This window comes from Saccopteryx bilineata, chromosome 9 (assembly GCF_036850765.1).
Source record: "Saccopteryx bilineata isolate mSacBil1 chromosome 9, mSacBil1_pri_phased_curated, whole genome shotgun sequence".
In the NCBI taxonomy this organism is placed as follows: Eukaryota; Metazoa; Chordata; class Mammalia; order Chiroptera; family Emballonuridae; genus Saccopteryx; species Saccopteryx bilineata.
The window spans coordinates 90,342,268-90,360,734 of NC_089498.1; the positions used below are offsets into that span (position 1 = coordinate 90,342,268).

An 18,467-nucleotide genomic window follows, 5' to 3' on the forward strand; every position below is an offset into this window, starting at 1 on the left:
CGTCTCCATTGTTCTGTTACCCAAAGTGAGTCACGTGGCCAAGCCTAGACTCTAGGACGGAGACAACTCAAAGGTGTATGTGTGGGAGGGGAAGTATTTTGAACTTTTTTGCAAGCAGCGTGCCACGTTGACTAACCTGTTAGTGTATTATTTTAGAACCTATTGTATAGTGTCTAATCTTCTTTTAAATATATTTTAATTTATAGTGTTGGAGTTGGTTGGTTATATATATCATCCTTTTTGATGGGATGGACCATATTCTCAGCCTTAATATAGGTTCTTTTCCCCAAGAACTCAGAACATTTTTTTTTTTTAAATGAAGGTTCAGCGAACTATTGCCAAACAGATTCAGATGGTTCGGCAAGTTGGTAAAGGTCGATATGGAGAAGTGTGGATGGGTAAATGGCGTGGTGAGAAAGTGGCAGTCAAAGTGTTCTTTACCACTGAAGAAGCTAGCTGGTTTCGAGAAACGGAAATCTACCAAACTGTGCTAATGCGCCATGAAAATATACTTGGTGGGTACACGTTGATTTCAATCCATATCATAATATGACACGGTTCCTGGGGTGCAGGTGGAAGCCTGACAAATGGGTTCTGAAAATATGTGAGTTCAGGCGTGTGCACTGTATTGTATTAAATACAGTATAGTCCTTAGTGCAGCCAGCCCTATATTACTGCCCTACAAGGAAGCAGCCATGAGTGTCAAAGTAATGACAGCTTATTGGACTTACTCAGATAGTAATAAAAACCGAGTGCTTTAAGGTAATTTAAGCAGTTTTATAGGGTAATTTTATATACAGCTTTTGCCTTTGTAAGCCACCACCACCACATGATGTCGCTTAATGTTCTGTACTCAGTAGGTCTCTCCCTCTCTACTCACAACCCCACTTACATGATAGCAAAATAATTTAGTCAGTATCTGATTAATCAGGCACATAAACTCACTCAGCTTTCTCGACCTTTCATCTACTGTTTCCCTTCCCCTTAATTTAGATAGTGCATGGTACCTTGCCAGGAGTGTGGTGGAAACTTATATTAGCTTCCTAAGGTTGTCATAACAAATGACCACAAACTGGATGGCTTAAAACAACAGAAATTTATTCTGTGAGTTTTTGAGGCCTGAAGTTTAAAATCGAGGTGTGGGCAGGCCCGTGCTTTCTGAAGGTTCTAAAGCAGGGGTCCCCAAACTACGACCCACGGGCCACATGTGGCCCCCTGAGGCCATTTATCCGGCCCCCACCGCACTTCCGGAAGGGGCACCTCTTTCATTGGTGGTCAGTGAGAGGAGCATAGTTCCCATTGAAATACTTACTGGTCAGTTGGTTGATTTAAATTTACTTGTTCTTTATTTTAAATATTGTATTTGTTCCCGTTTTGTTTTTTTTTACTTTAAAATAAGATCTGTGCAGTGTGCATAGGGATTTGTTCATAGTTTTTTTATAGTCTGGCCCTCCAATGGTCTGAGGGACAGTGAACTGGCCCCCTGTGTAAAAAGTTTGGGGACCCCTGCTTTAGAGGGGGTCCTGCGGCCCCCTAAGGCCATTTATCCGGCCCCCGCCGCATTTCCAGAAGGGGCACCTCTTTCATTGGTGGTCAGTGAGTGTCATTGGTGGTACAGTACTGTTTCTGGTGACGTGGGATGCACGCATCACGGCTCCGGAAGCACGTCATATCACTTGTACAGCTAGCAGTGACAAATATGGAACCAGACATTGACCATCTCATTAGCCAAAAGCAGGCCCATAGTTCCCATTGAAATACTGGTCAGTTTGTTGATTTAAATTTACTTGTTTTTTATTTTAAATATTGTATTCCTGTTTTGTTTTTTTACTTTAAAATAAGATACATGCAGTGTGCATAGGGATTTGTTCATAGTTTTTTTTATAGTCCAGCCCTCCAACAGTCTGAGGGACAATGAACTGGCCCCTGTGTAAAATGTTTGGGGACACCTGCTCTAAAGTGATGACCTTCCTTGCCTTCTCTGGCTTCTGGTGATTGCCAGCAGTCTGTGATGTTCCTCAGCCTGGAGACAACACTCCTGTCTTTGTCTCTGTTATCACATGGCTTCCCCTGTGTGTCTGTGTCCAGTTTTCCTCTTATAAAAGACACCAATCATTGAATGACCACCCACCCTAACCTAGTATGACCTCATATGAATTTGATCACATCTACAGAGACTCTGCTTCCAAATAAGGTAACATTTATAGGTACCAGATGGTGGACAGAAACTTGGGGGACATATTCAACCCGGCACTTCTGACCTTTTTTCTTAAGGGAGAGAGGGAAGGGAGGGTGCCAGCCAGCATTACGGAGCTGCTGTCCAGGAGCCGACTGAAAAGGCAGCATGGGAGGTGTGATGGGTACATGGAGTTGGCGAGTTAGGACATTTGGCTTATTAGTTGAACATTTTAAATTGTATTTTAATGTATCTACTTTTCATTTTAAAATTGAGAGTCTTTTCCTCGTTCCTTCTTTTTAGTTTTTCATGCTCAGAGAATCATGTAGATAACACTCCCCCAGTTTGTTATATGCTATTGATTTTCTTAGTTATATGTGTAAATGGCAGAAATAAAAGTCTTGGGAACACGTTCAAGAGATTTCGTTGGGCAGATTTACTGTTTATTGTTTGTGCATGATCCCAGAGTTATTCTCATGATCCTGACTGAGCATTTATTACCCTTTTTGGCCATCTCTGATAACTGACCGTTTTAACTTAACTGAACAGGTTTTATAGCAGCAGACATTAAAGGTACAGGCTCCTGGACTCAGCTCTATTTGATTACTGATTACCATGAAAATGGATCTCTCTATGACTTCCTGAAATGTGCTACACTAGACACCAGAGCCCTCCTCAAGTTGGCTTACTCTGCTGCCTGTGGTCTGTGCCATCTACACACAGAAATTTATGGTACCCAAGGAAAGCCTGCAATTGCTCATCGAGACTTAAAGAGCAAAAACATCCTCATTAAGAAAAATGGAAGTTGTTGTATTGCTGACCTGGGCCTTGCTGTTAAATTCAATAGGTAAGTAGTTCTTTGCCTATTGTTTTGAAATTATATTAATCGCCAAAAGATATTTGCATGTTTATATTGAGGACAGTGGAATTCCAAGAATGTGTTTGTGCTTATGTAATATAAACATATAATTGAGGTATTTGTTTTGTTTACAAAAGCTGCATTCTATTCTACATAATTTTTGCTTTTCTGTTTTTTATTGTCTTAGATATCCTTCTGTGTCAGTTTATGTAGGTCTACTTCATTCTTTTTAATAGTGTTGATGCCATTTTCCAAAATATGGATGTACTATAATTTATTTCATGACCCAACTCATGGGCGTTAAAGTTGCCCATGGCATATCTCTATTTAAAAACAATGCTTTAGCCTGACCTGTGGTGGTGCAGTAGATAAAGCATCGACCTGGAACACTGAGGTCACTGGTTCAAATGCCTGGGCTTGCCCAATCAGGGCACATACAGGAAGCAGCTACTACACGTTGAGCTTCCCGCTTCTCTGCCTCCCCCAAAAATCAGTAAATAAAATAAAAACATAAAAATAATGCTTTAATGAACATTGTATTTTATCATTCTATGTTAATCCTTGAGTACTTAATGTGAGTTCTTGTTTGTGATGGAATCCTAGAGGGGGCTAGAGCGAGGGTGTGCACATATGACATGGAGGGACATCACAGTTTCCCTTCAGAGAGCATGCGTCAGTTCACTGCATAAATGGTATGCCATTTCTCCATTTTAAATGTTTTTAATAGTTTTAAACAATTAGAATTATAATACATATTTTTAGGAAACTATGGAAACCACTTTAATGTTATAACTATAGAAATCAGCAGCCATTTCACATTTTAGAATTCATTTCAGGCCATAAGATAAAAGTACTAGTCCATAATAAACATTAGGAAATTAAAACTTCTTTCATGGTTGTTACAGTGATTGAATCTTTGTTTGTTTTTGTTTTCTGGTATTTTTGACAGAGAGAGGGACAGATAGGGACAGACAGACTGTAGGGGAGAGAGATGAGAAGCATCAATTCTTTCTGTGGCACCTTAGTTGTTCATTCCTTGCTTTCTCATATGTGCCTTGACCAGGGGGCTCCAGAAAAGTGAGTGACCCCACACTCAAACCAGTGACCTTGGGCTCAAGCCAGCGATCTCGCACGCAAGCTGGCAACCTTGGGTTTTTTGTTATTGTTGTTTTACAGAGACAGAGAGAGAGTCAGAGAAAGGGATAGATAGGGACAGACAGGAACGGAGAGAGATGAGAAGCATCAATTATCAGTTTTTCATTGCAACACCGTAGTTGTTCATTGATTGCTTTCTTGTATGTGCGGCTACAGCAGACTGAGTAACCCCTTGGTCGGGCCAGGGACCTTGGGTCTAAGCCGGTGAGCTTTGCTCAAGCCAGATGAGCCTGCGCTCAAACTGCGACCTCGGGGTCTCGAACCTGGGTCCTCAGCATCCCAGTCCAGTGCTCTATCCACTGCGCCACCGCCTGGTCAGGAAACCTCGGGGTTTTGAACCTGGGTCCTCTATATCCCAGTCTGACACTCTATCCACTGCACCACTGCCTGGTCATGCTGTTTTGTTTTTTTTTTTTAATTCTTATAGTGTTGATTGGCTTAAATATTCACTAGATGCTATATAAGAAAATACATATTAATCTGTGATTCAGAGTAAGTTTCTAGAACTGCTAGAACTGGGGGCCTAAGAAACAAAGCATTCCTGTCTTTGAACTCTAATGTTTATTCCACAAATTGAAAAACCAATAAACATCATTTATTATCAGGATGATTATGTAAACATCACTTACAATAGAACAGAGTTGGTTGGACCTGTAAATAAGAAAATGTAACTTTCACATGGTAATGATAAAAGCACATAATTCCTCTTGATTTATTTTTTATTCTCTTGTTCTGGAACGTAATTCTACTATGTTTTCTTATATTCAGTATTGTCCCCTTTTTCTGAAAGACACCAAACTTATTTGGTGACAAAACCTGACCTGAACTCATGCAAGGCCTCTGTTGTCTTTACCTAGCTTGACAGGATATTCATACTTCGTTTTTCAGTGCAGACCTAGTAATAAGTTTGGTTATAAGTGCTATTCTGATAGAGAATTTACATAATATGTAGTATATATTGGTATTTAAAGAGTATATTGGGCAAGTGACGTCAGAGAAATGGCACCGTGAGGAGCACCATCGACAAATCTCAAAATTTCAACAAGTTTATCAACCAGAGACAGAAAAATCTATCCTTGGAGCATCCGGGAGTTCCACACACTGAAGGCGAAGTGCTATCAACAAGACCACCCTCAGATGCCATTAAGAAAAAGGAAATCAAATATCATGGATACAAAAGATAAGAGAAGTAACACAGATAGATGTGGAAAAATCTAGGGAGAAAAAATTTAATATATTGGAAACCTTGGAGCTAAATGACAGAGAATTTAAAATAGAAATCCTAAAAATACTCAGAGATATACAAGAAAACACAGAAAGGCAATTTAGGGAGCTCAGAAAACAACTCAACAAACACAAAGAATATATTAGCAAGGAAATTGAAACTATAAAAACAAATCAAACAGATGAAAAACTCAATTCATGAACTGAAAAACGAGGTAACAAGCTTAGCTAATAGAACAGGCCAGATAGAAGGTAGGATTAGTGACATAGAAGACAAGCAACTTCAGGCACAACAGAGAGAAAAAGATAGAGACTCAAAAATTTAAAAAAATGAGCCCTGGCCGGTTGGCTCAGCGGTAGAGCGTCGGCCTGGTGTGCGGGGGACCCGGGTTCGATTCCTGGCCAGGGCACATAGGAGAAGCGCCCATTTGCTTCTCCGCCCCCCGCCCCCTCTCCTTCCTCTCTGTCTCTCTCTTCCCCTCCCGCAGCCAAGGCTCCATTGGAGCAAGGATGGCCCGGGTGCTGGGGATGGCTCCTTGGCCTCTGCCCCAGGTGCTAGAGTGGCTCTGGTCGCGGCAGAGCGACGCCCCGGAGGGGCAGAGCATCGCCCCCTGGTGGGCAGAGCATCGCCCCTGGTGGGCGTGCCGGGTGGATCCCGGTCGGGCGCTGCGGGAGTGTGTCTGACTGTCTTTCCCCGTTTCCAGCTTCAGAGAAATACAAAAAAACAAAAACAAAAACAAAAAAATTTTTTAAAAATGAGAAAGCCCTACAGGAATTGTCTGACTCCATCAAAAAGAATAACATAAGAATAATAGGTATCAGAGGGAGAAGGGAGAGAAAATGGAATGGAGAATATATTCAAGCAAATAATAGATGAGAACTTCCCAAGCCTTTGGAAAGAACTAAAGCCTCAAATTCAAGAAGCAAACAGAACACCGAGTTTTCTTAACCACAACAAACCTACTCCAAGGCACATCAAAATGAAAACGGCACAAACCAACAACAACAAAATTCTCAAGGCACCCAGGGAAAAGAAAAATACAACATATAAAGGAAGGCCTATTAGATTATCATCAGATTTTTCAGCAGAAACTCTACAAGCTAGAAGACAGTGGATCCCAAATATTTAAAGCCCTGAAAGAGAGGAACTTTCAACCAAGAATACTATACCCATCAAAGCTATCCTTCAAGTACAAAGGAGAAATAAAAATATTCACAAATACAGAAAAGATAAGGAAATTTATCATCAGAAAACCCCCACTCCAGGAAATACTAAAGGGGGTTTTCCAACCAGATCCAAAGAACAAAACAGAACAAAACCACAAGTAAAAGCTCTACCAAGAACACAATAAAACCAAACTTAAACTGTGACAACAAAAGCAAAAGAAAAAGGGGGAGAGGACGGAGATTAACAGTAGCAAAGGACGATGAAGTGCAGAAACACTGACAAGATATGGTAGGTACCCTTTTCATTACTTAATGGTAACCACCCTTGAAAAAACCACCACAGAAGCACATGACTTAAAAAAGGTAGCAACAGAGGAAAGAAGTATGGGATACAAACAAACAAAAACAAAGGATAGGAAAACAAAAGAGAAGAATCAAACAAGATTCAAAACTAACAGAAAGCAATTTATAAAATGGCAATAGGGAATCCACAAGTGTCAATAATTACACAAAATGTAAATGGATTAAACTCACCAATAAAAAGACACAGAGTAGCAGAATGGATTAAAAAAGAAAATCCAACTGTATGCTGCCTACAAGAAACACATCTAAGCAACAAGGATAAAAACAAATTCAAAGTGAAAGGCTGGAAAACAATACTCCAAGCAAATAACATTAAAAAAAAAGCAGGTGTAGCAATACTCATATCTAATAATGCTGACTATAAGACAGCAAAAGTACTCAGAGATAAAAATGGTCATTTCATAATGATTAAGGGGATGCTGAATCAAGAAGACATAACAATCCTTAATATATATGCACCAAACCAAGGAGCACCAAAATATATAAGACAGCTACAACTGACAAAAATACAATCATACTTGGAGACCTCAATACACCGCTGACGACTCTAGATTGGTCATCCAAACAGAGAATCAATAAAGATACATTGGCCTTAAATGAAACACTAGAGCATCTGGATATGATAGACATCTACAGGACACTTCCTCCCAAAGCGACAGAGTATACATTTTCCTCTAGTGTACATGGAACATTCTCAAGAATTGACCATATGTTGGGCCACAAAAATAACATCAGCAAATTCAGAAAAATTGAAATTGTACCAAGCATATTTTCTGATCATAAAGCCTTGAAACTAGAATTCAACAGCAAAAAAATAGGAAAAACCCCACAAAAATGTGGAAACTAAACAACATACTTTTAAAAAAATGAATGGGTCAGCCTGACCTGTGGTGGCACAGTGGATAAAGTGTTGACCTGGAAATGCTGAGGGTGCCGGTTTGAAACCCTGGGCTTGCCTGGTCAAAGCACATATGGGAGTTGATGCTTCCAGCTCCTGCCCCCCTTCTCTCTCTCTGTCTCTCCTCTATCTCCCTCTGTCTCTCCCTCTCCTCTCTAAAATGAATAAATAAAAATGTAAAAAATAAATAAAAATAAAAATGAATGGGTCAAAGAAGAAATAAACGCAGAGACCAAAAGATATATACAGACAAATGAAAATGACAATACGACATATCAGAATCTCTGGGATGCAGCAAAAGCAGTAATAAGAGGGAAGTTCATATCACTTCAGGCCCATATGAACAAACAAGAGAGAGCCCAAGTGAACCATTTAACTTCATACCTTAAGGAACTAGAAAAAGAAGAAAAAAGACAACCCAAAACCAGCCGAAGAAAGGAAATAATAAAAATCAGAACAGAAATAAATGAAACAGAGAACAGAAAAACTATAGAAAAAATTAATAAAACAAGGAGCTGATTCTTTGAAAAGATCAACAAAATTGACAAACCCTTGGCAAGACTCACCAAGGAAAAAAGAGAAAGGACTCATATAAACAAAATCCAAAATGAAAGAGGAGAAATCACCACAGACATCATAGATATACAAAGAATTATGATAGAATACTACGAAAAACTATATGCCACCAAATTCAACAATCTAGAAGAAATGGATAAATTTCTAGAACAATACAACCTTCCTAGACTGAGTCATGAAGAAGCAGAAAGTCTAAACAGACCGATTAGCAGGGAGGAAATATAAAAAACTATTAAAACCCTCCCCAAAAATAAAAGTCCAGGCCCAGACGGTTATACTAGCGAATTCTATCAAACATTCAAAGAAGATTTGGTTCCTATTCTACTCAAAGTCTTCCAAAAATTGAAGAAGAAGCAATACTTCCAAACACATTTTATGAGGCCAACATAACCCTCATACCGAAACCTGGCAAGGACAGCACAAAAAAAAGAACTACAGGCCAATATCTCTTAATGAATACAGATGCTAAAATACTAAACAAAATACTGGCAAATCAAGTACAACAACATATTAAAAAAATAATACATCATTATCAAGTGGGATTCATCCCAGAATCTCAAGGATGGTTCAACATACATAAAATGGTTAATGTAATACACCATATCAACAAAACAAAGAACAAAAACCACATGATCTTCTCAATAGATGTAGAAAAGGCATTCAATAAAATACAACACAACTTTATGTTTAAGACACTCAACAAAATGGGTATAGAAGGAAAATATCTCAACATGATAAAGGCCATATATGATAAACCATCAGCCAACATCATATTAAATGGCATAAAACTGAAGACTTTCCACCTTAAATCAGGAACAAGACAGGGTCGTCCACTCTCTCCACTCTTATTTAATGTGGTACTAGAAGTTCTGGCCAGAGCAATCGAACAAGAGAAAGAAATAATGCATCCATATCGGAAAAGAAGAAGTAAAGGTATCACTTTTTTGCAGATGATATGATCCTATACATCGAAAACCCCAAAGACTCCACAAAACAATTACTAGAAACAATAAACCAATACAGTAAGGTCGCAGGATACAAAATTAACATACAAAAGTCCATAACCTTTCTCTATGCCAACAATGAAATATTAGAAAACGAACTAAAAAAAATAATTCCCTTCACGATTGCAACAACAACAAAATACCTAGGAACAAACATAACAAAGAATGTAAAGGACCTATATAACGAAAACTACAAAGCATTGTTAAGGGAAATTGAAAAAGATACAATGAGATGGAAAAATATTCCTTGTTCGTGGATAGGAAGAATAAATATAATCAAAATGGCCATATTACCCAAAGCAATCTATAAATTTAATGCAATTCCCATCAAAATTTCTATGACATTCTTTAAAGAAATGGAACAAAAAATCATCAGATTTATATGGAACTATAAAAAAACCCAATTAGCCAAAGCAATCCTAAGGGAAAAGAATGAAGCTGGGGGCATTACAATACCTGACTTCAAACTATATTATAGGGCCACGACAATCAAAACAGCATGGTATTGGCAGAAAAATAGACACTCAGACCAATGAAACAGAATAAAAAGTCCAGAAATAAAACCACAAATATATGGTCAAATAATTTTGGATAAAGGGGCCAACAACACACAATGGAGAAAAGAAAGCCTCTTCAACAAATGGTGCTGGGAAAACTGGAAAGCCACATGCAAAAGAATGAAACTCGACTACGGCTTGTCCCCTTGTATGAAAATTAATTCAAAATGGATCAAAGACCTAAATATAAGACCTGAAACAATAAAGTACATAGAAGAAGACATAGGTACTAAACTCATGGACCTGGGTTTTAAAGAGCATTTTATGAATTTGACTCCAAAGGTAAGAGAAGTGAAGGCAAAGATAAATGAATGGGATGACATCAGACTAAAAAGTTTTTGCTCAGCAAGAGAAACTGACAAGAAAATAAACAGACAGCCAACTAAATGGGAAATTATATTTTCAAATAACAGCTCAGATAAGGGCCTAATATCCAAAATTTACAAAGAACTCATAAAACTCAACAAACAAACAAACAAACAATCCAATAAAAAAATGGGAAGAGGACATGAACAGACACTTCTCCCAGGAAGAAATACAAATGGCCAACAGATATATGAAAAGATGCTCATCTTCATTAGTTATTAGAGAAATGCAAAGCAAAACTACAATGAGATACCACCTCACACCTGTTAGATTAGCTATCATCAACAAGACAGGTAATAGCAAATGCTGGAGAGGCTGTGGAGAAAAAGGAACCCTCATTCACTGTTGGTAGGACTGTAAAGTAGTGCAACCATTATGGAAGAAAGTATGGTGGTTCCTCAAAAAACTGAAAATAGAACTACCTTATGACCCAGCAATCCCTCTACTGGTATATACCCCAAAAACTCAGAAACATTGATACGTAAAGACACATGTAGCCCCATGTACATTGCAGCATTATTCACAGTGGCCAAGACATGGAAACAACCAAAAAGCCCTTCAATAGAAGACTGGATAAAGAAGATGTGGCACATATGCACTATGGAATACTGCTCAGCCATAAGAAATGATGACATTGGCCTGACCTGTGGTGGTGCAGTGGATAAAGTGTCGACCTGGAAATGCTGAGGTCGCCGGTTCGAAACCCTGGGCTTGCCTGGTCAAGGCACATATGGTAGTTGATGCTTCCAGCTCCTTCCCACTTTCTCTCTCTCTCTCCCTCTCTGTCTCTCTCCCTTTCTCTTTCCTCTCTAAAATGAATTTAAAAAATGAATAAAATTTTTAAAAAAAAGAAAAAAAAAGAAATGATGACATCGGATCATTTACAACAAAATGGTGCGATCTTGATAACATTATACGAAGTGAAATAACTAAATCAGAAAAAACCAAGAACTACATGATTCCATACATTGGTGGGACATGAAAACGAGACTAAGAGACATGGACAAGAGGGTGGTGGTTATGGAGGGGGGGGAGGGAAGGAGTGAGAGGGGAAGAGGGAGGGGGAGGGGCACAAAGAAAACTAGATAGAAGGTGACAGAGGACAATCTGACTTTGGGTGATGGGTATGCAACATAATTGAATGACAAGAAAACCTGGACATGTTTTCTTTGAATATATGTACCCTGATTTATTGATGTCACCCCATTAACATTAATAAAAATTTATTTATAAAAAAACGTATATTACTCTTAAAATATTAAAGATGCTAAATTTAAAATACATCTGGCCCCAATGATTTCTGATAAAAGAATATAGAGATTATTGATCGATAGATAGATTTGTGTGGTGTGTGTGTGTGTAGAGAGAGAGAGAGAGACTGACTTTTACAAAATATAACAAAAATGTAAGGAAAACTTTGTTCTTAACCATCAGCCTGGACATTATCTATCTTCTGTTTCAGCGACACAAATGAAGTTGATGTGCCCTTGAATACCAGGGTGGGTACCAAGCGGTACATGGCTCCAGAGGTGCTGGATGAGAGCCTGAATAAAAACCACTTCCAGCCCTACATCATGGCAGACATCTACAGCTTTGGCCTCATCATTTGGGAAATGGCTCGACGTTGTATCACAGGAGGTAGGAGTTCAGGGAGTGTGTTTCTGGTTGTCTTCACATCCTCATCATTGAGAATATAACAGCTCCTACTACGTAATTTAGTTGTTAAGTATCCTATAGACCAGTGTAACACTGGTCCCAGATCTGTCCTCCAGAAATTTCGTGTCGTTCCACAAGAGAGTTAATCACCCTGATATTGTATGAAGATTATAGACTCTGTGATCTTAGTTGAATTCACTTATGCTCAGGGTGATTTCTGCCTTTGCAGTCCCTGAAATAATTCTACCCCCAATATTTTCACTGGTCCCCAAGTGTAAAGAGGTTGAAAAGCACTGCCCTAGACCACTCCTAGATTCTGTGATTTCACTAGAAGGACTCACAGAACTCAGCATATATTGTCTTCACAGCTGAAATTTATTATTCTAGTGAAAGGATAGAAAGCAAAATCAGCAAAGGGAAAAGGTACAAGGGGCAAAGTTCAGAGGAAATCGTACACAGGTGTCCAATATCCTCTTCTAGCGAAGTCTCAAAGGAGGCACTTAATTCCACCAATGTGTTGTGATAGTGTGTGAAATATGGTCATCCAGGGAAGTTACTAGCTAGCCACATGGGCACCCTAGAGTGTACCAAAATGCCAGACTCTTAGAAAGAAAGCAGGTGTTCAGCATAAACCATGTCTGTGCACATAGTCTAGGCACAGTGAGCCATTATCATCCTTTAGGGAGTTGCTTACCAGGCAAGTTCCCAGACACCAGCCAAGGGCCAGCCCTTTAGGTAGGCCTTTAAGGAGAGCACTCTCGGTCTCTTTTCTGCATGCCTTGCTGTCTTTTTACTACATTTGTTAATAGGAACAATTATAGAAATAAATTAGATTAAAATTTAGGGTGAGTTTTTACCTTGCTTTTTTCTTTGCATATTGGTATGTCCACAGTTGTGATAGGGACCCTGATAGACTTGGGAAAATATTAGACATTAAAGAGAGAGAACCACATGCATTTACTATTAAAAGTGAATCATCTACTCTTAATTTTTTCTTCTTTATGTGGGAATTGGTTTTGGTCCCATAGTAAGAGAGGCTGTGTAGACTGTTATGTGTTGTCTAGTCCCCGCTTGTGTGCCCACTCTGTTTTCTCCCTGCAGGGATAGTAGAAGAGTACCAGTTGCCATATTACAACATGGTACCCAATGATCCATCCTTTGAAGATATGCGTGAGATCGTGTGTGTCAAACGTTTGCGGCCAATTGTGTCTAATCGATGGAACAGTGACGAAGTAAGTGAAACTCAGTCCCAAGGAAGAGATCTGTGAGTGTTGCCAAAGACTTTACCTGCTCATGGCATTCTGCTTACTTTTCAGTGTCTACGAGCAGTTTTGAAGCTAATGTCAGAATGCTGGGCCCACAATCCAGCCTCCAGACTTACAGCTCTGAGGATCAAGAAGACACTTGCCAAGATGGTTGAATCCCAGGATGTAAAGATTTGACAGTTCAGCGATCGTGAGGAGAAATTCTGGACTACAGAACTATTTTCACCCAAGGAATGGGTGAAGTTCAAGTAGAATAAGGATGCTAACGTGGTTCTCAGACTCCTTCTTCACTACACCTTCACAGGCTGCTAATGATAGTAAACCTTTCAGTACTTTGTAGAATATAAGCTGAGAACTTCTAAAAACTTCGTTCTTTATATATGGACAGCTTTACTTAAAGTGTGGTTTTTGATGCCTTTTTTAAATTGGGTTTTTATGAACTGCATCAAGACTCCAATTCTGATTACTAAGTCTCCAATCAGACTCTGGGTACGGAATTACCTGTTCATGAATTGGTGCTTTCTGTGAAAGCCTTAAGAAGATAAATGAATTAAGCAAAGATGGAGAAATAATACCCTTGCCTTCTACCTGAGAAAACTTAATCTTTATTCTACCTTTATAAACAGCCTATGGACAATAATCTGGGATACTGCTTAGTTTATGATAGGTGGTTGGTCATGCCTTGATAATTGTGTGTGTATGTACACACACACACACACACACACACCACAATTTCTCTGCTGCCATTTGAATTAGAAGAAAATATAATTTATTAATACACAGGAAGATATTAGTGGCTGTTGGTTTTGTGCTTTAACAATGCATGATCTGACCAAGATTCACCAGTCACATAAAAGCCATTTACCTTGAAAGTGAGCTAGCTTTCCACTACCTTTATTTTTTCACATAAAAGTTGATATAAAGGCCAAAAGAAGTTTGAAGTGCCTGGAAATTTTGACAGTTTTCCTCCCACCACCATCTTCCCTTTTCTTTTTTTTTTTTTGTAATTATTATTAGTTTTATCATAGAAAGCATCATATCCAAAGTTGGAGCTTCCAATGCCATGAACCTTGTAAAGAAAACACTTCTTATTGAAGTGCATTAGTAATTACTGCATTTGATAGTGATGTTAAGTGCCTATAACCATGTTCTGTATTCTTTATTCTCAGTAACTTTAAAAGGGAAGTTATTTATATTTTGTGTGTAATGTGCTTTATTTGAAAATCACCTGCTTATTTTACAGCCATATTTTATATGTGTACATACATTCATTCATACTGTAGAAACCAGCTCACATGTACCTCACATCCCATCCTTAAGGGAAGAAAAAATAAAAGGTTATCAGAAGAAAGCGTTATAAAGTAGAACCACATATGAATGTTTAGAACTAATGCATTCAAAGTACTAAACCTAAGAGTTTGGGAACTTGAGGCACAGACTTTATTAAGATACTATCTCAGTTTTCCTTATGAAAGGATCCTTTAATTAGAAATTTTTATTTCAGAGCTGATACAAATTTATCAACAACTGTTTTAGACAGTTAAATCATTTGAGATTTTTATTTTTATGATTTCTGTCGCATAACTTGTGGAAACAATGAAAAGTCAGGCACAAAAGTTGAGTATTTAGTCAGTACTATGTCTACACTGTCTAGCTGTTATTCAAGAAAGTGCTACAGATGTTATGGATGCCTTATTCCAAGGAATAATTCTGATTTACTTAATTGTATGCTTCTGTAATGCCTTTTAAAGATCAATGTCTTAATTCTGGGGGGAATAAAACCTCATAGGCACACAGAGTGAGACAGTGTTCTTTGAACATAGCATAGAATAAATGTGGTTATATAACAACATGGTCATAATAACACTAAGGGGGGAATCAGAGCATGAATCCAGTCATTACAGAAAATTTGGCACTTCAGGATGTAACTAATATATTTGTACATCAGATTTTACAAATTTAAAAGTTGGCTCTAACAATTTTGACTAAATTTAACAATTTTTATCTAAGGTAATTAAGTTTGAAATGTTCATCGAGATAACTAAATTACATATTGGTAATAGCCAGTAACTTGCTCTTTCAGAATGTTTTCACCATCTCTTATAGTGACAGTTATAGATATTTTTATCATTGCCATGTAATTTAAGAATACTTATGAGCTCTGATCTACTTAGGCTAAAGTTAACCTTGATTTATTTTTTTATTTGATAAACTATAAATCTTCAAAGTCATTTATCATCTTAATAATAAAGAAAATATGTTAGAAAAGGCAAGCTCTATCTTTAAAAAGTTAAAATAGTATGTGGAAGCAAAACATTACAGATAACATATAAAGCCCATATAATGATTTTTAAATGAAATTACTCTATTAAAAGTGATATCAAGAGTCAATGTTAGAAACTTGTTCAGTATAAACTATAACATGGTTTTTTAAAAGGAAATGATGACATTTGAAATCCTAAAGTCTATAAAAAGTTGCATGAAACTTCTCTTCTTATTTTTACTCTTAAATGTCTAAGTTCAGCCAGTAAGTGAAATATTAAGAGTAAGAGAAGGAAGTATTATCCAGTACCCTAGTTAATTTTTAAAACTCTGGAAACCATAATTTGGTCTCATAATTTAGCATTTTAAAAATGTGTGGCTTCTGTTTGTCATCCCTTTAAATAATTAAAACAAAATCAAAACCCCAAAGGTACCAGAATATAACGAAAGTTAACCCTCAAAGAAAATGCTTCTTATGAATTCTTTTTATGCTGGTAAATATGCCTAGAATTAGGGCACATTAGAATTGGCTTCAGTGTATTTATCCTAAGCTTGCCCGGGCTGTCCTACTGAACAAGGTTCTGAAATACAAAATTGGAATCAGTTCTCTGGAAATACTTTCACAAAAGATATTTCAATCAACATATCATGTTGCCCTTCCAATGTCCAGAAGTACTTGTAAACTTAGAAAGTGACTTACAGTTTTTGAAAACTATACATATTTTTCTAGAATGTGCCAGATTTGTTATTTACTCAAAAAAGGGCAAGTCCCCCCCCCCAATTTTTTGCTTCTGTTGAAAACAAAAATGCAATACAATTTTTAAAGAATCATTTGTCTAAGTTGGCCCATGATGAAATTTGATATCAAATAATTTATTCCAGGGATAAGTCACTTATATTTCTTTTTAAATATGCGGTTTTGAAATGTTTGTAAACATCTAAAATAATTTCAACAGCATAAATACTAATTTTTTAAAAAAAAGGATGGTTGCTGCTCTTGTCCTGTTTAAAAGTGGTAATATTTATTATTTGCTTGTGTTAAAATAATAATGTAGCAGTTCATTTTCTGGCCTCAGTGCTGTTAGGAGAGTCACAGTGAAAACTGCAGACAACAGAGGTTCATAGAAGCAAATTAAATGGAGGGCAGCGTCCAGGGAAGCCACCTGCAGCGGTCGCCCACAGGAGAGCATGTGAACACTGCTTCTGCAAGGGATTAAATGTATTGTAATTTTAGATTGTGCTCTGCACTATGCTTTCAGTGGAATTATTTAAGCCCTTTTAGGGACTGTAGTCCCTGCCCATTTAAAAACTAAAATGTATTATATATTGTATAAAATGAAAATACCATTATAGCTTATCTAGGGAAGTTGTATATAGACATTGACAGAAGGGTTAAATGTTCTATTATGCAGTTGTACAACAACACCAAAAATACAGCTTCATCTTTGCTATGTAACACACTTAATGTATTTTGTACAGCATCTAGCTTAAAGGGGCCTTATTCAGTTTACCATTAATTGCTTTGTTCTAGATATAGATTACATCCAATGTATCATTTTTAAGTAAATAACCTTATTTTAGTATACTTTAGTGATGTGTTTTGTGATGCTCGCACTGTGTTATTAGAATACATATCTGTGAGACTCTATAAAAAAGTCATTGAGTGAGCATACACATGTCCCTGAGGTTAGCAGTGCAGGGACCTGAACCCCAGAACCTAGCGAGCATGGGGCAAGGTAAGTGACCACACACACACACCTTTCCTTTGTGTTGACAGAGAAGCCATAAACCTATTATAATAAAGGTGGCTTTTCTTTTCAAAAATTCTTTTTCTAGTTCTAAAAATATGTACTTCTTTCAGAACTCTTGGAAAACATAGAAAAGAATAAAAAAGCAAAATCATTCAAAAATTCTATTGCCAGATGTTACCATTATTTACATCTGAATGTTTCTTTTCCATCTGTTTCTGCTGCATTTTTCTATAATATTAAGATCATAATATGTCACTATGTTGACAGTGAAAGCATAATTTTAAAAAATCTTAATATGTAATCCATCAAGTATATGTAATTTATTTTTTAATTCCTGATGGGATATTTGGGTCATCTTCCATTGTTTTAGAAAATGTAGTCAATGCATTGAACATCATTATACATAAATCTTTGTTTATTTACTTACTTTACCTTTCTTAAAATGGGCTAGTAAATATGAACTTTTTTAAAAGTTTGGTTAAGATTGGGGGGGATCTAAAGCTCTTAACAAGTAATGCTACCCAGAGGATTTCTCATTCACACCCCACTCGCAGTGTAATAGTGTTCTCTACCTGGGCAGAAAGGTTCTTCCACGTCTCTGCTCTTCCAGCCAGCTTAGTGCCAGGCCTCGGTCCTGTGACTGGCTCCTTTACTTAATGTGATGGCCCCTCTGGGCCCCGGCAGACCTGCGACAGCTCACCCCGCAGGGAGGCAAGGGCAGCTCTCCGGGAGCGGGAGCGCAGCCAGACCCCTCTGCCAGAACGCTGGCGCTGTGTCCTCTGTAAGTGCAGTCGGTCAGGGTGCCTGGTGCTGCCTTTCTTAGGGAGTTGAACCTGTTAAATCATAAAAGTGTAGGGACTAGTTGATGTCTCCCCCACAAAAAAGCTTTTAGGGGGGAAGCCTGTACAGATTCCACATGGGAACCCCATTCGGTGTCAGAGGAGACAGTTTCCTGAGACAATGCAGCTTGGTGAAGTCGGGTCTCTGGGCTTCATCAATGCTGCCTGGCTTTCCTTCCATGTAAAAACATACAAGGCCGACCCCAAAACTGGATAAATATATTCATTTTTCCTTCCTAGTGTAATTGGTCAGTTGAAAGAGTATTTTTTTAAAATGTATTATGTTGGCAAGGAAGAGTATTTTTAAGGTATCTTTACTACTATATTAGTAGTATTACTACAGTGACAT

General features: G+C 37.8%; 1 protein-coding gene across 4 annotated transcripts in view; it reads left to right on the top strand.

The window, feature by feature from the left end:
- The window catches only part of BMPR1A (bone morphogenetic protein receptor type 1A), a 211,867-nt gene extending 194,754 nt beyond the window's left edge, over positions 1 to 17,113 (top strand). For all 4 annotated transcript variants that reach the window (XM_066242038.1, XM_066242036.1, XM_066242035.1 and 1 more), the window contains 5 exons: positions 323 to 515; positions 2,726 to 3,023; positions 11,808 to 11,983; positions 13,103 to 13,233; positions 13,318 to 17,113. In XM_066242038.1, the coding sequence (XP_066098135.1) occupies positions 323 to 515; positions 2,726 to 3,023; positions 11,808 to 11,983; positions 13,103 to 13,233; positions 13,318 to 13,443 (924 nt within the window). In that variant the 3' untranslated portion in view covers positions 13,444 to 17,113. The remainder of the gene's footprint in view (positions 1 to 322; positions 516 to 2,725; positions 3,024 to 11,807; positions 11,984 to 13,102; positions 13,234 to 13,317) is intronic.
- Positions 17,114 to 18,467: the final 1,354 nt, after the last annotated feature.